The 23,086-nt window shown below is 38.5% G+C and overlaps 1 protein-coding gene across 1 annotated transcript; it reads left to right on the top strand.

Moving 5' to 3' along the window:
• Positions 1 to 20,968: 20,968 nt before the first annotated feature.
• NDN (necdin, MAGE family member) lies at positions 20,969 to 22,592 on the top strand. Its single transcript, XM_082649337.1, has one exon. It carries the CDS (start codon positions 21,040 to 21,042, stop codon positions 22,015 to 22,017), a length of 978 nt encoding a protein of 325 aa, XP_082505463.1. The 5' UTR covers positions 20,969 to 21,039; the 3' UTR covers positions 22,018 to 22,592.
• The last annotated feature ends 494 nt before the right edge of the window (positions 22,593 to 23,086 follow it).

Below are 23,086 nucleotides of genomic sequence, written 5' to 3'. Positions count from 1 at the left end.
AATGTACAGTGGAGAAAGGACAGCCTCTTCAATAAGTGGTGCTGGGAAAACTGGACAGGTACATGTAAAAGTATGAGATTAGATCACTCCCTAACACCATACACAAAAATAAGCTCAAAATGGATTAAAGACCTAAATGTAAGGCCAGAAACTATCAAACTCTTAGAGGAAAACATAGGCAGAACACTCTATGACATAAATCACAGCAAGATCCTTTCTGACCCACCTCCTAGAGTAATGGAAATAAAAACAAAAATAAAGTAATGGGACCTAATGAAACTTAAAAGCTTTTGCATAGCAAAGGAAACCATAAACAAGACCAAAAGACAACCCTCAGAATGGGAGAAAATATTTGCAAATGAAGCAAGCGACAAAGGATTAATCTCCAAAATTTACAAGCAGCTCATGCAGCTCAATAACAAGAAAACAAACAACCCAATCCAAAAATGGGCAGAAGACCTAAATAGACATTTCTCCAAAGAAGATATACAGACTGCCAACAAACACATGAAAGAATGCTCAACATCATTAATCATTCAAGAAATGCAAATCAAAACTACAATGAGATATCATCTCACACCAGTCAGAATGGCCATCATCAAAAAATGTAGAAACAATAAATGCTGGAGAGGGTGTGGAGAAAAGGGAACACTCTTGCACTGCTGGTGGGAATGTGAATTGGTTCAGCCACTATGGAGAAGAGTATGGAGGTTCCTTATAAAACTACAAATAGAACTACCATATGACCCAGCAATCCCACTACTGGGCATATACCCTGAGAAAACCGAAATTCAAAAAGAGTCATGTACCAAAATGTTCATTGCAGCTCTATTTACAATAGCCCGGAGATGGAAACAACCTAAGTGCCCATCATCGGATGAATGGATAAAGAAGATGTGGCACATATATACAATGGAATATTACTCAGCCATAAAAAGAAACGAAATTGAGCTATTTGTAATGAGGTGGATAGACCTAGAGTCAGTCATACAGAGTGAAGTAAGTCAGAAAGAAAAAGACAAATACTGTATGCTAACACATATATATGGAATTTAAGAAAAAAAATGTCATGAAGAGCCTAGGGGTAAGGCAGGAATAAAGACGCAGACCTCCTAGAGAACGGACTTGAGGTTATGGGGAGGGGGAATGGTGAGCTGTGACAGGGCAAGAGAGAGTCATGGACATATACACACTAACAAACGTAGTAGGGTAGATAGCTATTGGGAAGCAGCCGCATGGCACAGGGATATTGGCTCGGTGCTTTGTGACAGCCTGGAGGGGTGGGATAGGGAGGGTGGGAGGGAGGGAGACGCAAGAGGGAAGAGATATGGGAACATATGTATATGTATAACGGATTCACTTTGTTATAAAGCAGAAACCAATACACCATTGTAAAGCAATTGTACCCCAATAAAGATGTTATAAAAAAATGTAAAAAAAAAAAAAAAACTCTTAGAGGAAAACATAGGCAGAACACTCTATGACATAAATCACAGCAAGATCCTTTTTGACCCACCTCCTAGACAAATGGAAATAAAACCAAAAATAAACAAATGGGACCTAATGAAACTTAAAAGCTTTTTCATAGCAAAGGAAACCATAAAGAAGACAAAAAGACAACCCTCAGAATGGGAGAAAATATTTGCAAATGAATCAACTGAAAAAGGATTAATCTCCAAAATTTACAAGCAGCTCATGCAGATCAATATCGAAAACAACAACCCAGTCCAGAAATGGGCAGAAGACCTAAATAGACATTTCTCCAAAGAAGATATACAGATTGACAACAAACACATGAAAGAATGCTCAACATCATTAAGCGTTAGAGAAATCCAAATCAAAACTACAATCAGATATCATCTCACACCAGTCAGAATGGCCATCATCAAAAACTCTACAAACAAATGCTGGAGAGGGTGTGGAGAAAAGGGAACCCTTTTGCACTGTTGGTGGGAATGTAAATTGATGCAGACACCATGGAGAATAGTATGGAGGTTCCTTAAAAAACTAAAAATAGAACTACCCTACGACCCAGGAATCCCACTACTGGGCATATACCCTGAGAAAACCATAATTCAAAAAGTGTCATGTAGCACAATGTTCATTGAAGCTCTATTTACAATAGCCAGGACGTTTAAGAAATTTAGGTTTTCATTGAAAGATGAATGGATAAAAATGATGTGGTTCATATATACAATGGAATATTACTCAGCCATAAAAAGAAGCAAAATTGAGTTATTTGTAGTGAGGTGGATGGACCTAGAGTCTCTCATACAGAGTGAAGTAAGTCAGAAAGAGAAAAACAAATACTGTATGCTAACACATATATATAGAATCTAAGGGAAAAAAATGGTCATGAAGAACCTAGAGGCAGGACGGGAATAAAGACACAGACCTACTAGAGAATGGACTTGGGGATATGGGGAGGGGGAAGGGTAAGCTGTGACAAAGTGAGAGAGTGGCATGGACTTATGTACACTACCAATTGTAAAATAGATAGCTAGTGGGAAGCAGTCGCATAGAACATGGAGATCAGCTTTGTTCTTTGTGACCACCTAGAGGGGTGGGATAGGGAGGGTTGGAGGGAGGGAGATGCAAGAGGGAAGAGATATGGGAACATATGTATATGTATAACTGATTCACTTTGTTATAAAGCAGAAACTAACACACCAGTGTAAAGCAATTATACTCCAATAAAGATGTTAAGAAAAGAAAAAGTGAAGGAGAAATAAAGAATTTCTCAAAGAAAAACTGAGGAAATTAGTCACCAGCAAACCTGCTTTGTATAATTTATTAAAATAATTCTTCAGGGAGAAAAAAAATTGCTTATTTATCAATATAAACTCTGATCTGTGTAAAAGGGAGAGTGTTAAAGAAGGAATAAATGTAGGTAAAATAAAATCTTCTTTAGGGTCTTCCCTGGTGGCACAGTGGTTAAGAATCCACCTGCCAATGCAGGGGACACGGGTTTGAGTCCTGGTCTGGGAAGATCCCTCATGCCACGGAGCAACTAAGCCCGTGAGCCACAACTACTGAAGCCTGCACAGCTAGAGCCTGTGCTTTGCAACAAGAGAAGCCACCACCGCAATGGGAAGCCTGTGCACTGCAACGAAGAGCAGCCCCTAGTCGTCACAACTAGAGAAAGCCCACATGCAGCAACAAAGACCCAACGCAGAGAAAAATAAATATTTTTTAAATCCTGTATATTTATTAACTTAAAGATAATTATTTACAGTAATAATAGGAACAATATATTGGATGATCCTATGAATTTTCCTTTGTCTGTTGACACAGTGCATGACATTAATTCATTAATTTTCAAATGTTGAACAACAGTTTCACACTTGGAAACAGTCTCACTAAGCTGTTTATAGTTCTCCTTATATGTATAAGGATTTGATGGGATTTGATGTTCTTATGTTTTGGATATTTTAGAATTGTTAATATAACTATTGATTTTTTAAAAATACTAGATGATCTCATGAACAGAATAGCAATGTCAAGGAAAAATCAGTGAACTTGACTATATGTCAATAGAAAGTATTCAATCTAGATGACAGAAATTTGATAGAAACAAAAAGAACAGAGGCTCAGGGACTGATGGGAAAATAACCATGTCTTTAAATCTGCCATTGGAGTATCAGAAGAAGAGGAGAATAGGTGTAGGGCTGAAAAGTATGCATTATGTCTGTCCCCCTTCTAAATTTGACAAAAGGCATAAATGTACAGATTCAAGGATCTGAGCAAAATACCAAAAGTTTCAGGAAAGTCATGCCCAGTTACATCACAATCAAATTTTTGAAAACTAAATAGAAAAAAGGTCTTAAAAACACATTTTTGTGTTTTTAAACCTCAGAGGCCAGAAGGAAGGGGAATGGCAGTGAAATATCTTTCAGGAATAAAGGTGAAATAAGTACATTTCCCTGATGAAAGAAAACTTTCTCCAGTTGTTTTAAAAGAAGTGGTAAGGGAATTTCCACAGACAGAAAAGAAATAAAAACAGAAGAAAATTTAAAACATCAGAAGTTAAGAAAAAGAAATGTAAATGTTTAAAATATACACACATACACAGATAAACACACAGAAAAACCCACACATGCCCATAACATTGGAGCCAACCTAAAAGAGCTGGCAAGAGCTAATGCTGGAATAATTTGAACAACAAAGTTAATTACACTAGTACAGTTTATAAAGCAAAACACAAAATAAGTATTCATAAGTTCATCTTGACATTAAAAACTTAATTCAGGGACTTCCCTGGTGGTCCAGTGGTAAAGAATATGCCTTCCAAAGCAGGGGACACAGGTCTGATTCCTGGTTGGGGAACTAAGATCCCACAGGCCAAGGGGTAACAAAGTCCACACACCACAACTACTGAGCCCATGTGCCTCAACTAGAGAGCCCGTGTACCACAAACAACAGAACCCATGTACCCTGGAGCCCACGCACCACAACTGGCGAGAAATACCCTCATGCCACAGCTAGAGAGAAGCCTGTGCACCACAACAAAGAGCCCACACCACAACGAAAGTTCCCACATGCCACAACTAAGACCCGATACAGCCAAAAAATATTTCTTTAATAAATAAATGAAAGCTTAATTCAATAAACAAATTAATGAAAGTGAAATGGCAAAACTTACTCAAAGAAGCATTTTAATTAATGAGTATAAAAAATTGAGTACAACATAAAATCACCAACAGAACATCACAGTAAGTAATGCTGTAGGCAAGATTATGATAAATACAAAAATCACTGGGTAAAACTTTAAAGAGAAACAGGATAGCAGACTATTCACATGGCCTCAAGTAATTTCTCTCAAAATATTTACCACACTTAAAATTTCAGGCTGTACTATAAAACACTAATCATCAAATCAATGTAGTACTGACATAAAAAAGACAATAGAACAATGAATCTGAATCAAAAACCCAGAAATAAACCCCAAGTATATATGATCACCTAATATTTGGCAAGGGAGCCAAGAATACTCATTGGGAAAGACAGTCTCTTCAAAAAACGGTACTGGGATAACTGAATATTCACATGTGAAAGAATGAAATTGGATCCATATCTTACACCACTCACAAAAATTAACTCAAAATAGATAAAAGACTTAAATATAATACCAGAAACCAAGACACTCCTAGAAGAAAACATAGGGACAAAGCTCCTTGACATGGGCCTTAGTAATATGTTTTTTGGATATGGCACCTAAAGCACAGGTGACAAAATAAAAAATAAACAAGTGGAACTACTTCAAACTAAAAAGCTTCTGCACAGCAAAAGAAATCATCACCAAAGTGAAAAGTCAATCTAAGAATGGGGAAAATATTTGCAAACCTTATATCTGATAAGAGGTTAATATCTGAAACATAAAGAACTCATAGCAATCTATAAACAACTCAATAATGGAAAATGATAACCCAATTGAAAAATGGGCATAGGACCTGAATAGACATTTCTCCAAAGAAGATACACAAAAAGCCAACAGGTATCTGAAAAGATGCTCAAAATCACTAGTCAGTAGGGAAATGCAAATTAGATATCACCTCACACCTGTTAGAATGGCCATAATAATAATGAAAAAAAGACAAGAGATAACAAATGTTGGCATGAATGTGGAGAAAAGGGAAACCTTATGCACTATTGGTGAGAATACATTGAATAAATTGTATTCAATTCATTACACTGTGGTGGAAAACAGAATGGAGGATCTTCAAAAATTTAAAAATAGAGCTATCATATGATCTAGAAATTTCACTTCTGAGATTATATTCAAAGGAAATGAAAACAATAACTTGAAAAGAACCCCATGTTCATAGTTCATAGCAGCATTATTTACAATAGCCAAGACATGGAAAGAACATAAATGATCATCGATGAATGAATGGATGAAGAAGTTGTGATCTCACACAGACACACACAGACACACACACACACATACATAATTGAATGTTATTTATCCATAAAAAAGAAGAAAAACCTGTTATTTGTGAAAACATGGATGTGCATTTAGGATATTATGCTAAGTGAAATGTCAGACATAGAAAGAATATTGTATGAGCTCACTTACATATGAATCTAAAACAAACAAAAAAACCAAACTCATAGGAAAAAAGATCAGATTTGTGGTTACAGGAAGTGTGGAGGGTGGGGGGAGGGAAATTGGAGAAAGGTGATCAAAAGGTACAAACTTCGAGTTATAAGGTAAATAAGTACTAGGGATGTAAGGTACAACATGATGACACTATAGTTTACTCTGATGTAAGACATATAGGAAAGATGTTAAGAGAGTATATCCTAAGAGTTCTCACCATAAGGAAATTTTTTCCTTATTTCTTTTTTTCTTTCATTTTATTGTATCTATATGAGAAGATGGATGTTAGCTGAACATATTGTGGTAACCATTTCACTTTATATGTAAATCAAACTATCATGCTGTCTGCTTTAATACATACAGTGACATATAAACAATGGTGAATGTCAAGTATTTCTCAATAAAAAATATTTTATATTTTCCAGGTTTATTGAGATATTATTGACATATAACAATCTGTAAGTTTAAGTGGCCATTATATATATACACACACATATGTATATATTTCATATACATACATATATGTATATATATTTTAATTTTTAAATTTATATTTATTATATTTTATATATGATATATATATAACCTATTTGTATGTTTCATATACTATATTTTATATTTTTATTATATATATAAATATATATGTATAGTAAAATGATTACCACAATAAGATATTTCATTGTGGTTTTGGTTTGCATTTCTCTGGTATTTAGTGATGCTGAGCACCTTTTCATGTACCTGTTGGCCATTTGTATGGCTTTGGAGAACTGTCTATTTAGGTCCTTTGCCCATTTTTTAATTAGACCATTTTTTTTTTTTTTGCTGTTGAGTGTGTAACAATATGATTAGTTAACATATACATTGCATGATATGATTAAAATATTTTTTGTGTGTGGTGAGAACATTTAGGATCTACTTTCTTAGCAATGTTCAGGTATATAATACAGAATTATTCATTATAGTCACTATGTTATATATCAGATGCCCAAGAATTATTTACCTTATAACTAGAAGTTTGTACCTTTTGAGAAACATCCCCTTATTTCTCCTCCACACTAGCCTCTGGTTACCACCATTCTACTCTCAGTTTCTATGAGTTCAGTGCTCTCTTTCTCTCTCATATAAATATATCACATTTTCTTAACTCTTCCATTCACTTTCATTCATTTTATAGAAACTTAGGTTATTTCCATATATTGGCTATTGTAAATAATGCTGCAATGAAAATGGGGGTGCAGATATTTTTGGAGGTAGTGACTTCCTTTCCTTCAATTATATACCCAGAACTGAGATTGCTGGGTTATTTAGTAGCCCCATTTAAAATTTTTGAGTAACCTTCATACTGTTTTCCACAGTGGCTTCACAAAATTGCATTTCTATCAACAGTGTACAAGAGTTGCCTTTTTCCCACATCCTCACTAGCACATGTTATGTCTCGTCTTTTTGCTAATACCCATTCTAACAGGTGTGTGGTGATATCTCCTTGTGGTTTTGATGTGCATTTCCCTGATATTTAGTGATGTTGACCACCTTTTCTTGTATCTGTTGGCCATTTGTATGTCTCTTTGGAGAAATGTCTATTTAAGTTCCTTGTATACTTTGGATATTAGCACCTTATCAGACAGATGGTTTGCAAATATTTTCTCCCATTTTGTAGGTATGCCTTCATTTTATTGATTGTTTCTTTTACTGTGCAGAAGCTTTTTAGTTTAATCCAGTCCCACTTACTGAATTTTTACGTTTGATGCTTGTGTTTTGGTTTCATATTGAAAAAATAATCACCAAGACTGATATCAAGGAGTTTTTTTTGTTTGTTTGTTTTTGTTTTGTTTTGTTTTTGTGTGTGTGTGGTACACAGGCCTCTCACTGTTGTGGCCTCTCTCGTTGCGGAGCACAGGCTCCGGACGCGCAGGCTCAGCGGCCATGGCTCACGGGCCTAGCCACTCCGCGGCATGTGGGATCTTCCAGGACCGGGGCATGAACCCGTGTCCCCTGCATCAGCAGGCGGACTCTCAACCACTGTGCCACCAGGGAAGCCCCAAGGAGTTTTTCTCTATGTTTTCATCAAGGAGTTTCATGGTTTCAGGTCTTACATTTAAGTATTTAATCATTTTGAGTTAATTTTTGAGAGTGGTGTAAGATAGGGGTGCAATTTCATTATTTTTCATGTGAATATCCAGTTTTCCCACCACCATTTATTGAAAAGACTGTCTTCATCCCATTGAGTATTCTCGGCATCCTTGTCAAATATTAGTTAAATGCATATGTATAGGTTTATTTCTGAGTTCTTGATTCTGTTCCATGGATCAGTGCATCTGTTTTTAAGCCAGTACCATACTGTCTTGATTATTATAGATTTGTTGTAGAATTTAAAATCAATGGGTGATGCCTCCAGCTTTTTTTCTTTCTCAAGATTGCTTTAGCTATTCAGAGTCTTTGTGGCTTCATACGAACTTTTGGATTTTTTTTTCTATTCCTGTGAAAAACGCCATTGGAATTTTGATAGAGATTTCATTTAATCTATAGATGGCTTTGGGTAGTATGGCCATTTTGGATATCTTTTATTCATTTTTCTTGTTTAATTGCTCTAAATAAAACACTGGTTTATTAAAATATGGTTATTTTAATATATGTTCACATTTTTCTTTGATGTTATTCCCTCCAGTAAGTGGTGGAACATAACTCCTCTCTCCTTGAGGGCAGTCTGGAATTAGCAATTTTCTTCTTACAAATAGAAAGGGAAGAATACTAAATTGACAGTGTAGAAACCTGACAGATACCACTCTAAGTGATCCAGGCTAATATCAACAATAAATAATGTTGATATCATCCATACTCTGTTATTAATGTCGTGAAAAAGCCATCTCATGTCTGTGTTATTTTTTCCCCCAAATCCACAACTCAGGTATCATCATAAGAAAATGTCAGACAAATATAAATGGATGGATATCCTTCAAAATGCCTCAGTAGTTTCATTCAAAAGTGTTAAGGTCATTAAGAACATAGACAGAAACTGTTGCTGATTGGATGAAATTAATATATGATGACTAATCTAGATATTCTAGATTAGATTCTGGAAAAAAAAGAACATTAGCTGAAATAAAGGTAAAGTACAAATAAAGTCTGCAGTTTTATTAATAATATTGCATCAATTTTAATTTCTTAGTTTTGATAAATATGTCATGCTTATTTAAGATATTAACTTTAACAGAAATGGTATGAAACACATACACAAACTTTCTGTACTATCTTTGCCTCTCTTCTGTAAATCAAAAATTATTTCAAAATAAATATGCAAAACCAAAAATGTAACCATTATTAATTGGATATAATAGCAAGATTGACCTATATTTTAGCCTACAAAAATCACTTTTAATATAAAGATAACCATAAGTTACAAGTAGAAGGGTGGAAAAATGTATACCATGCTAACATGAAGTAAACAAAATCTGTAGTGGCTACAGCAATATTGGACAAAGTATATTTCAGAGCAAAGAATGTTTCCAGGAGATCATTTCATAAATACTCATCAAGAAGATGTACGAGCACTAAACATTTGTACACCTAAATACAGAGCTTAAAAATAATTAAATTAAAAACAGATAGATCTAAAACAGGAAGTAAATATAATTATAGCTGGCAATTTCAATATTTCCCTCTCAAAAATTGTTACAACAAGTAGACAGAAAATTAACAGGAATATAGGAGAGCTGAGTGAGAGTGTAAACCAAATTAACCTAATTGACAGTTACATAACATGCTACCAAATGCTAGAGAATGCTAAAGAATACTCATTCTTTTCAAATGTACATGTAACATTTGCAAAGATAGACCATATTCTGGGCCACAAAAAAAAAGTCTCGACATATTCAAAAAGGTTGAAAAAACACAAAGTATGTTATTCTCTTTCCACAAAGAAATTCAATTAAGAATCAATAATGGAATGATTTCTGCAATATCCCAAATATTTAAAAACAAAATAACATACTTGCAAATAACTCATTGACCCAAGGGGAAAAATAGTCAAAGGGAAAATCACATCAAAATGTGTGGGGTGTTGTTGAAGAAATTCTTAGGAGGAAATTTATAAGATTAAATGTGTATGTTATAAATAAGAAAGATCTCAAATCAGTGACCTCAGCTTCCACCTTACAAGAATTTTTTAAAAAAAAGAGCAAATCATACCATGAGTCAGCAGAAGAAAGGAAATAATAAGTATTAAGAAGCAGAAAATAGGGAGATGATAGTAGAGAATATCAAAGAAACAAACAAAAAAACATGATTATTTGAAAAAAATCAAGAAAATTGACAATTCTCTAGCCAAACTGCTCAGGATCAAAAGACAAGAGATGCAAATCACCAATATCAAGAATAAAGAAGGCGACAACACTACAGTTTTGAAATGTATTGAAGGGACACTAATGGAATATAATGAACAACTTTACAGTCATTTATTCTACATATTAGAGATGGACAAATTCCTTGAATGGCACAAACTGCCAAACCTCATCCAATAAAAATATATAATCTGAATATTTCCCTTATATATTAAATAAATGGAATTTGACTAAAAATCCTTCTAAGAAAACCCTTAGAAACTGAGAGGACCTTTAAACAGAAAGATCTTAAGATTTGTCTAATATTTGAAAATTGATTAATGTAACTCACAATAGTACAAAATATAAGGATAAAACATATTATCTCAATCGAGTAGAAAAATATACTTGATGAAACAATGCATCATATCCTTGTAAGATTAAGAATAAGACAAGAATGTCCCATGTTACTAATGGATGTTCTACTCAGTGCAACAAATCAAGAAAAAGAAATAAAAGACATGTGGACTAGACATGAAGAGATAAATAATTTTCATTCTCAAATTACAGCATCATCAATGTAGAATAGCTGAGGGAATCTACACACACACTCACACACAAAAACCCTATTACATATTATACTTAATATGTTGTATTAGTAAGGTGCTAGGATACAAAATCAATATGAAAAAATCAATTATATATATACATATATATGCATTAGCAAAATAATTAGACTTTTTAAATTAAAAATATTTATAATGGCATCAAAATCATGAAATAAATAAAGATAAATCTGACCAAAATCATAAAATACCTGTACACTGAAAATTATGAAATATTGATGGAAGAAATTAAGGAATACCTTAGTAAATGGAGAGATTTACCAGATCCATAGGTCAGAAGATTAAAGAATGTAATTGCTTTCAAAATTGTTTATATAGTCTATATGATCCCAATCAAAATCCTAGCAGATATTTTGGTAGAAATTGACAAATTAATTCTAAAAATCCTATTGAAATTCAAAAACCTAGAATAGCTAAAATAACCTTGAAAAAGAATAAAGATGAAATCCTAATAGTGTCTGATTTTTAGAATTATGATAAAGCAATATTAATCAAGACAGTGTGCTATTTGTTTCAGATAGATAGATCAATGGAACAGAATAGAAATCACAGAAATAGAATTGCACATGTATGGAAAACTGAATTTTGACAAAGTTGCAAAGGCACTTTAGTGTTGTAAGAATAGTCTCCTTGATAGAATGAACTTCAATCCATAACTTATTCCATATACAAAATTTGAGTCAAAATTGATAACTATAAAATATGCCATTTAAATTGTAAGTGTACCCCCAAATTAAACCTAAAACCATAACACTTCTATAAGAAAATTTTGGAGAAATTGTTTGATACCTTGGTCTAGGAAAATATTCCTTAGCTATGGCATTAACAAGCACAATCCCTTAAAGAACTGATATCCCTGATATTTATCAGTCCCTGATAAAATGTGACTTTATCAAAATAAAAAGACATCTGCTCTCAAAAAATTCTGTTAAGATAATAAAAAAGGCTAACTTTAACTGGGATAAAATATTTGCAAAGCACACTTCACCAAAGATGACATGTGGTTGATGATAAGCACATGACAAGATGGTCAATATTAGTCATTAGGTAAATGCAATTAAAACTACAATGTGATACCACTGCACACCTATTAGAATGGCCAAAATTAAAAATGACTGTACCACGGGTTTGTGAGAATGTGGAGGAACTGGTACCCTCATGTACTGTTAGTGGGAATGTGAAAGTTTACAACTTTGGAAAAATATTTTGGCAATTTCTTGAAAAGTTAAACATTAACCTCCATATGATCTAGCCATGTCATTTCCAGGGAGAGAAATGAAGGCATATGTCCATACAAAGTATTTTACATAAATGTTCAGAGCAATTTTATTTGCAACAGCTCTAAGCTGGAAATGGTCAAAATGTTATCAATAGAGTTAAACAGAGTGATTAAATGGTTAAACAAACACATTTGTGGTATATTCATACAATAGAATACTACTCAGGAAAAAAATGCATAAACTCTTGGTATATGCTATAATATGGATGAATCTTAAAATAACAATGTTGAGTTAAAGAAGCCAAATAGAAAAAATTATATACTGTGTGATTCATTTATAAAAGATGCTAAAAAATGCAGACTATTGTGACAGAAAGCAGATCATTTGTTACCTGAAAGTAAAAGTGGGTTGGGGTACAATTACAAAGGGACATGAGAAAACATTTGAGGGTCATAAATATTACCTTGACTGGGGTAACGATTTCATGAATATTTATTTATTTGTCAAGGTATACCCTTTAAATATATGCAGTTTATCATATATCAATTATACCTCAATAAAGCTGTTAAAAATATAAGGCTTCACCTGTGGAATTAATGGTGAATAATTGAGAAACAGCAGAGCTAAGATTTTCAAAGGCACATATTAAACAGTATCTATGTCTATTTGTCCCCTGCCCCATAATGTATGGGCAGAATCCCACTGACCTGGAGGAAAACTTACAGTTCTGCACCCCTGTCTTCTATGGGAAAAAAAAAAAAAAAGCCTTCTCTCACCTTTCCCAGGAGAGTAGAGAGTTCAGTCCAATGAGGGCTGCAGTAGGCATGGGGTGAGAATGCATTCAAGTTGTCATCACAGGCTGTGGTATAATTAAGAATTTGTCTGGTCTTTGTTCGAGGTTCCTGGCTCAGAACTTCGAAAACCTTTGTAATTTCATGAGTGACAAGAGTGTCCTCGCTATGCTAATGAGGTGCGTCATGGGGGGCCAGTGAATTACTTCCAAGTGGGGGCTGGTTACCAGAAATATCAATCATGACTAGAAGGTTGGGGCTTTCATCTTCCAGACCACAAGTGTGGAGAGGGTGGCTGGAGACTGAGTTTGATTACATGGCCAGTGATTTAAACACTCATGCCTACACAAAAAGAAACCAGTAAAAACTCTGGAACTGAAGCTCGGTAGTGAACACGTTAATGTCCTGAGAGGGTGACACACCCTGACCCCACAGGGTGAGGACATGGAAAATCTATGCTGGGAAACCTCCCAGACCTTGCCCTATGTATATCCTTCATAATAAAACCATAATCTTATATGTAGTATTCTTAGTGAGTTCTGTAAGTCATTCTAGTGAATTGCGGAAACTGAAAGGGTCATGGGACCTTCCAAAGTTATAGATAGTTGGTCAAAAGTGTGGGTAGCCTGGGAACCCCTGAATTGCAGTTTGTGTCAAAGTAAGGACAGTATTGTTTAAGACCTTACCCTTTAACCTGTGGGGTCTGCACTAACCCTGAGTGGTAATTTCCAGAACTGAATTGCAGTACCTGCAGTTGGGGTTGAAAGAGTACAAGCAATACAATAAATGTAAAGCAAAATGGGGATCATTTATCTCTTTCATTGATACATTAATGGAAAGGGAGACATATAAGGCCAGCATTATAAGATTTATTTTATCTAATTTTATATCATTATGTAATTATAAAAATTAATCCCTGGCCATCAATGTGAGCAGGTAGAAGCAGCCATTCTAATAACTAAGGACTCAGATGTAATGAGGATGATGGGGTCCCATTTTCATGAAATGAAGAGCCTTTCTTATTCCAAAAGTTAGTACCTGAATGTAAGATCCTAATTTATCAGTGGTTAAGTGGGATTTGAGGCTATTTCCCATGGGGCTCCCAAATACAGCCAATAGGACCTAATGATATTGAGACAGTGAACTCCCCTCCTCCTGAGGCCAGCCTTCTGTAGGTCACTATGACTGTACTGTACCAGACACCAAGGAGTTATGAGAAATACTAGACTTGGACTATATCTAACATCTCAGTTCATTGTCTCTGAACATGAAAGAATCCATGTGGTTCCTCGTAAACCCCAAGTTACTCTATGTAATTTTGAAATCACCTTTTTATTCATCCCTCCAAAGGGCTCACCTTTTGGAGAAAAAGGATTTTGCTAAGATTCTTTCTTCCATTGATTGTTTTCAAGCACCCAGGCTGTGTCTCCACTTCTTATACTAATGAAATACCTGGAATCTCAATTTTCGTAACAGATTATTAGCCCCTGTGGTAGGTTGGAAAATAGCCGCCACTCACCCCCACCCCCCACAAAGATATCCATGTCCTAATCTCTGAGACACGTGAATGCTACTTCAAATGGCAAAAAAACCCAAAAATAAAACAGAGTGTCCTTGCAGACAAAGATTAGGATCTCAAGACGAGATGACCCTGGACTTCAGTTGGGCCCTAAATCTAATGACTAGAAGACAGGAGAAGGAGATCAAAGATGGAGCGATATATGTGGGAGACAACTCTGTGAAGACCCACGTTAAGGTGGAGGGAGAAACTGGAGTTATTCTACCACAAACCAAAGAATGCCAGGAGCCACCAGATGCTTGGAGGAGTGAGGAAGGATTCTCGCCTAGAACTCCAGTGGGATTGTGGCCATGCCAATATCTTGATTTCAGATTTCTGCTGCCAGAACTAACAGGGAATAGAGTTGTGTTGTTTTATCCAACCCAGTTTATGGCAATTTGTCACAGCAGTCCTAGGAGACTGTTACTGGGGAAGATTTTAATTTCAGAAGATGTACTGGTTTCAGTGTAGGTGATAAACTGTAAGTAAATAAATAAACAGTGAGAAGATGCAGCAGAAGTTGACTGTGGTAATCTAGGTGAGAAAGATCAGTGGGAAATTGTATCAGCATGCTGAGAGAATGGTAGCAGTGGAACTTAGGAGGTGAGTATTGTGTGATTCATTGGATGTGAGGATAATCAGTGGCATTCTCATTTCTTTCTGGGAAACTGGATGGACAGTCATGATATGTACTGTGAGGCAAGGAACATACAGGCAACAGAAAGATTGAGAGCAGCCACTGATGAAGTACAGTACATAGAATGTTGAATTTAAAGTTCAAAGTCATAATGTTCAGATGTCTCTTAAGCAGTTCAATATCCAGTTATAGACCACAGAAGAGACATCTAAGCTGAAGAAATAAATCTGGGGCTCATCAGTGTATAGACATCAACTTCAAGGTCTGGGAGATGGCACTGATCAAGGAGAACATAGGGTGAGGAGATAAGGGGACATAGAGCAGGACCACGAAAAACCTCAACTTTTAGGAGACACTTAAAATATTTGAGAAGGTGTAGACAGAGGGTTCTCAGCTGTCCCAGGAGTTGTGCATATGGAGAACTTGGGACTCTCTGGAAGAATACCTATGGCCTGGGTGGGGTGTGGACCTGTGTTGCCAGTATAAGTGAGGAAGCCAAGAGTGGGCTTAGTAGATAACTTGATCATTAAAAGGATAATAGGAAATACTACAAACACCAGTACACACACAAAATTAGCAACTTAGATGAAATACACCAACTCCTTAAAAACCACAAAGCACCAAAATTCACCCAGAATGAAAAAGATAAGCTGATAGGTCTACAATCAAGTTGAATTGGTAGTTACAAACCATTTGAAAAAGAAATTTCTAGGTACTGGTGGTTCCATTGAAAAAATTCTACCAAATATTTTAAAAAGGAATAAAAACAATTCTATACATTTTCTTCCATAAAATTGAAGAGTGGGGAACATTCTCCAAGTTATTTTAAGAGGCTCTTATATCAAAACCAGATAAAGGCCATGCAAAAAGTGAAAATTATAGACCAATATCTATGGTGAATACTCACATAAGCATCCTTAACAAAATATCAGCAGATTAATGCAGCAACATGTAAAAAGAATTACGCACCACCAACTTGTACCCCGGGTCTGACTGAACAGGATTTATCTTCACGAAGATGTTGAAGATGAAGCAATCTATTTTAACAGGTCCTAGAACAGGTCCAGTGAGCAAAGTCATATGATAGTCTGGAAACAGGCTTACATGACCTGGGCTTCTTGGTCAGCTCTGTCTTTCCTCACTCCTGCTTGTAATTTTCAGTGGTTCTCAACTAGAGACCAGACTGCCCATAAAAGGGTTTTTGGCTGTGTAGGGGGAAGGTATCTTCTTTTTCTTTTCCTACACTTCTTTTTTGCTTTTCCCATGTCCAGAAGGCATTCATATGTGTGTTGATAGGGACAGAGGTGTTCAGATGTTGGTACTTGTGTGGTGTGCATTATGGTCTCACACAATGAAAAATTGTCCCACTCTCATGCCAGGACTGTTCTTTTTGAAGAACCTTGCTCTAGACAGTCTCTCAAGGTGGTGCTATTTACCATGTTTATCTCCCAAACTTCTACTGTCAGTCCAGGCGTCTTTCCTGAGACATACATACCCAGATACCTGCTGGGCATGACCCCTCCCTCTTCCCAGGTACATCTCTCTGAATAGTCTCAGGAAGTGGTGCCTCCATATCCTGGATCCACAATATTGCTCAATCCCAGCCACCCTGAGACAGGATTCCAGTGGTCCCTGGTATTCACCATCTCCCTTCACCTTTCCTTACTATTTACATCCCTACTGAGCATCCATTGCCTCTGTTCTATTCTCTGCAACAACATTGTGCCTCAAGAGATATGCATGGCAACATAATGCATGATGATTATTTAATTACTAACTTGTTTATTTGCTTATGGCCCTTTTTCTCCACCATTTCTCCTCACTGTGGATTGCAGAGACCACTTCTCTCCTTCTCATTTATTTCCTCAGGCAAAATAACTGAGATGTAGTGTTTCATAAATAGTTGCATAATGAAGATGAAATGCAAGCAATCATCCATTTTTAAGTGGATTCCTGTGAAAACTCTCCTAATTGGTCTCTCTGCCTCTGCTTCTCTACCTGCCCCCAACTCCAGACTTAACTCTGATTCCACTTGACTTTTCTAAAAGACACTCCTGACCCTGTTAGTCCTTGAGTGCTGGCAGGCTGCACTGTGGGTCTGGACAGGACTAGAAGGTCTCCGGTTGCAGAGGTGTCTTTAGGCCTCAGTTGGACAGGCATGCACAGTGTCCCCTAGGGAGACTGAAGGGGTGAAGGGCCAGGGTTGTGTCCTCTCCCTCACCCTCCCAACTGCGGACAGCAGCACTGCCTGTCCTCACTTCTTATTCTTTTCTAATTAAAAGGGGTCAGCCTGTCAAACAGTCCCAATGTGATTGGTTTCTCCCCTGACTGAGCTACTTTTCTAAAATGCAAATCTTTCAGGCACATGATAGACATTGCTCAATATTTGCTGAATGCATTAATGTAAGTTCTCTGTCTCAATTCCTTGGCCTGCAAGGCATTTGGGGCCCCTCTGGGGGCTCCAAGGTGGGGTTGCTGCCTATGTGGACAGGAAAGAGCCAGAAGGATTCACATTTCATTCGGGGCCTCTGGGCCTCTGCACTGTGAGCATGTACGCTGTCCACGGGAGGCTCTGGGGTGACCCCCCCTCCCTCTGTTCGCTATGGAAACCAGTGCCAGGACAGGCCTCTCCTCCTATTCCTGAGTCTGCCAAGAACAGCCTATTCCACAGTTGTGTAATCTTTTCCACATTACAGAGTTTGAAGCAACCCACCAGCAAAACTGTCCACACTAGAATATTTTATGTTAAAAGTTCTCCATATAGTTCTTGCATCCATGGAACTTCTATTTAAAGAATCTTGATTTAAAGAGTGGCCCTTCATGAGTTCTATGGGGAGAGATATTTTGCAACCTTCAGGCCTTTGCGTCTAAGCTGCTGGCCCTAAGAGGACTTATTGCCCACATCGAATAGCGCCAACTCTGAAGATAACCAGTGAGCCTAAATTAGACAGTATTTGGCAAGGCAAGGCATCACTGGAGCTCCAGACCCAAATCTTGACCCTTGAATTAAAGAAGTTTTGGATGCCTCATGAGTACTGACTTCCTCTTCCATCCACAGTTGTCATCTGCCTTTTTATCTTATCTCTCTGAAGGTCTGCATCTCTGGGTTACGGAGTGACACATTATTAGGTGTTACTATCAAGCCACCAAGCTACTGTCCTCTCCCATGACACATCTGCAGGTGCACTTTCTCTATTTAAGGGATATCCCAAGCTTTACTTTTTTCCACCCCCTCTCCATGGATTTTCTTTTTGTTGAGAAATGCACCCTCTTCAGCCAATCTTTTCCTGGAAGAAAATGATATCACATTAGCAGGTGTACAGTTGGGCTCCAATGGTGAGCAGCACTAGGGGTTTACTCTGTACTTGGTTTCAAACTTGGCATCAATTCTAAAGTTTTAAACCCTCTGAGTATAATCCATCATAGTGGTTCCAGTCCACAGGCTCTGGGATAGTATTAAACAACCCTCCCAATAGAAGAAAGGTGTGGAGTGAGCTGTGGCAGAGGTAGGAGTTTACTGTTGGCCATGGGAAACTTCACCAAAATGAGGACAAGTCCAGCTCAGGCAGCAGCTGAAACACAAGCAATTCTCTGGCCAGAGCTCTGTTATCTCACAGCATCAGGAGCTCCTATAATTTTTAAATTGTTGTTTGTAAAATTGCTTTCCTACTTTTTCTATATAAGTGTTAATTGTTGTGCTCAAGCTTGTGATCATTAATTCATTAAATCTAGGAAGGTGAAATAGGAGGATTTAATTTTCATAGTCTCACAATGGCAAAATTATGGTCCATGGCTAAAGTTGAGCTGAGATTTAAATTATAGGCTCAAACATTTTCATTATTGAAAAAATCTTAAACGAACACAATCATTAACCCAAACAGTTAGAAAAAGAATAAATATCCAGGGCTTCCCTGGTGGCGCAGTTGTTGAGAGTCCGCCTGCCGATGCAGGGGACACGGGTTCATACCGAGCCTGTGCTCCACAATGGGAGAGGCCACAACAGTGAGAGGTCTGCGTACTGAAAAAAAAAAAAAAAAAAAAGAAGAAAATTAGAGGAGATAAAATGCAAGAAATGAGGATGAGTTTAAGAAGAATGGGGGCAATCAATCTATTTGAGTCATTCTTACATACTTAAAAAAAACTAATATAACTGACACCACCCTGTAAGATATTTTTAAAAAATAGAAATCTATAAATTAAAGAAGAAAATGATGAACAGGAAAAAAATCCCACTGAGACATATCTGAATGATCTGTAGGAATTATCCTCGTGAAGTAAGAGGTTAAGGGGTGCTATTGGACTGGTGTGGGAATGGTCCTGCTAAAGGTGATACAAGCATGAAAATCCAAAGATAGAAAAACAGCATGGAAGACCGTTTGAAGTCAATCTACCTGAGAAAAAATAAAGTGAAAAATGAGAAAGGGGATATAAGCAAATAAAGAGAGGATTCTAGAAATGTCAAGACAATATTGTAAATATGCTTTGGGTTTCAACTGACAATAACCAGACTCAGGAGGGCATACTTAAGAAGCTGTCGGCTGGAGGAAACCCAGGAAGGGTTGAAAGACCACATTGGCTCAGACCAGGGTTGCTGGTCATCCTCAGGAACCTTGGATCCAGAGGTTCCTGCACCTATTCCTTTATTCAAGGATGCTTCTCTGGGAGTGTCAGCTTTGTCTTTGCCCACTGCAGATTTGTTTTCTAAAATTGAAAAAAAACACCAATATGTTACATCTCATGTCGTTGGTCATCTGAGAAAGTCTGACATATACGATGGAGGGGACCTATGTTAATTTAAAAAAAAAAAAGTCTTGGGAGGGATTTGGGTGTGGTTGCCAACATGGGACCAGTCAGTCTCTGTGAAAGGTGGGGTTGGGGTCCTGTGAGAAGGTGAAGTTTCCACAGGAACAAATGTGGAGGTTGCAGCAGTCATAAGGGGAAGGAAGATCCTGGACAAACAGGATGAAAGCCATCATACAAGTCTGTGCTAATAAATACGGCAATCTGTGTGATGGGATCCTAATGAAACAAATTAAAAATTACATCAAAATCACCCAAGGGAAGTGGAAAACCAAAATCAATGACCATTAAAACACTAAGAACGTCATTAGTATATTACCTTCAAGAAAGTTTCCACTGCACACAGATTGACTACCTTCTGCATTTTTCATTTATAACCCTTGATTTGGTAGGGAATCAATTTTTATTACTATTCCTCAGAATTCCAATCTCCCACATCTTTTTCAGAGTTTACACATTTTCTTGAGCAATCCTGACTGTTCTCTGTTTACATTCTCACACTTGTCCGAAAGCCAAATTGACACACCAGCCTAGGTCTTGCTCTGGGACTCATCTCTTAACTTGATTCTGGATATACCCAATTGGACATCTCCTAAGCTTAAGTTACCATCTTTCCCCTTAAACTTGCTCCTTGTCCAGTGCTCATCCATCTCCGCCCCCTCCTCTCCAAGACCTTAGCCCCAACAGGACGCCTGGGGTGGCGGTGGTGATCCTTGATGCCATATTCTAGCGGAGCCTCTACCCTCCTCGGGGCCTCACTACCCCCCACCCCCAGCTCCCTCCCGCCAGGCGCCCCGCCCGCCCGCCTGCCTGCCAGGCCCGCGGACGCGCAGGCGCACTGGCCCGTCCCGCCGCTGCCCCGCCCTGCCCAGCCGCTGCGGAAGGCGCCGCGCGTAGCAACGCGCACTTCCTCTCTAGGAGTCCGAGGAGGGATCGCTGACTCGAAGAGCTCCTGGACTCGGCGGCCGTGCCCTTGCCAGACGGAGCAGACATGTCCGAACAAAGTAAGGATGTGTGCGACCCCAACTTTGCAGCCGAGGCCTCCAACTCCGAGGTGCACAGCAGCCCCGGGGTTCCCGGAGGACCCTCTTTGCCCGCGTCTCAGGCCGCGATCTTCCCAGGGCCGGAGAGCCCTCCCGTAGGCCCGCCCGACGCCCCTTTGGCCTCGCCGGCGCCCCAGGCCCCAAGCGAAGAGGGAGACCCGAAGGCCCTGCAGCAGGCCGCGGAGGAAGGCCGCGCCCACCAGGCCCCGAGCGCAGCGCAGCCCGGCCCGGCGCCGCCGGCCCCGGCCCAGCTGGTGCAGAAGGCGCACGAGCTCATGTGGTACGTTCTGGTCAAGGACCAGAAGAGGATGATCATCTGGTTCCCAGACATGGTGAAAGATGTCATCGGCAGTTACAAGAAGTGGTGCAGAAGCATCCTCCGGCGCACCAGCCTCATCCTCGCCCGGGTGTTCGGGCTGCACCTGAGGCTGACCAGCCTACACACCATGGAGTTCTCGCTGGTCAAAGCTCTGGAGCCCGAGGAGCTGGACAGGGTCGCTTTGAGCAACAGCATGCCAATGACAGGCCTCCTGCTGATGATCCTGAGCCTCATCTACGTGAAGGGTCGCGGCGCCCGAGAGAGTGCCGTCTGGAACGTGCTGCGCATCCTAGGGCTGAGGCCTTGGAAGAAGCACTCCACCTTCGGAGACGTGAGAAAGCTCATCACCGAGGAGTTCGTCCAGCAGAACTACCTGAAGTACCAGCGCGTCCCCCACGTCGAGCCCCCTGAGTACGAGTTCTTCTGGGGCTCCCGTGCCAGCCGTGAAATCACCAAGATGCAGATCATGGAGTTCCTGGCCAGGGTCTTTAAGAAAGACCCCCAGGCCTGGCCTTCCCGCTACAGGGAAGCACTGGAAGAGGCCAGAGCCCTGCGGGAGGCCAACCCCACTGCCCACTGCCCCCGCAACAGTGTCTCCGAGGACTAGCAAGGTCTGAAGGCAGATGGATGGTTTCTGCCCCTCACCAGGGCGGTGGAGGGGTGGGGGTGGGACATTAGAGTATTCAGGATTTACAGTGCAGTATTTCACGTGTAACTTTTAAGTTTTCAGTACAGTGCTTTTATACCTCTTAATGCAATGATGTATTAATTTCAGTAATATTAGGTAGAGTGTAGGATTCATGCATGTTTGTTTATAAGTAAGCTCAGTTGGTGCTTTTGCTTTTGTGCTACCTTTCTTGAATTTTTTGTACCAGAGACGTGCTAAACTTATGAAATACATTGAGACATTTTCCATCTTATTCTTTTACATGGAACGGAGGATGTGTATTGGGTAGACTGGTCCTGGAGAGTTTGGAAGAACTCCCCAGAAAAGCTGGCCTAACCAAGAGAAAAGTCAAGACCCCTGTCTTTGTGATCTCCCTGGGCACAGGAAACATCCTTGTGGAGTGTGGTGATGTGGACTGAAACGGGCGCAACATGGGCACACTTTACTAAACACAGATACAACCCCACCATGAGTAAACTTTAAAGTAAACATTAAAGATTCTTGTGATACAATCATTCATGGAAAAGTGTACTTTATCTTTTTAACAAAATATTATGGGTTGGGAATGGGAATTACAAAATGTACAGATACCACTATTTCATCTAATAGGGCGGGGACATCACTCTGCATCATGACTCATAAATGTGTGAAGTGTATAGTTTTATTTTCAAAATGGACCTCACAAGTTCAATTCAGAACTTTGACAACTAGAGAAAAGTTTAAAAACCAAAAAAGAGTCCTAATCACATCACATAGAAATAATAAATGTTAATATTTAGAGTAATTTCCTCTCTTGCATTTCTATATTTTATGAAAAATAATAGCTGTTTTTGTGGGCACTAAAAGAGTGAGGCATTGTACTAAGTCCTTTATGTGTATTTTCTCTTTTTATTTAATCCTCACAACAGCCTTGTGAGGCAGGCACTTATTACATCTGCACTGTGGAGGAAATACAGGGACAAAGCAGGTAATTAACTTTCCCTAGATCGTAAAGTCTTCCTGTGAGGAG

The sequence above is a fragment of the Grampus griseus genome (assembly GCF_964374135.1).
Source record: "Grampus griseus genome assembly, chromosome: 2".
NCBI classification, from domain to species: Eukaryota; Metazoa; Chordata; class Mammalia; order Artiodactyla; family Delphinidae; genus Grampus; species Grampus griseus.
Note: the sequence above shows the minus strand (reverse complement) of the source record. Positions and strands in the feature narration are given on the sequence as shown.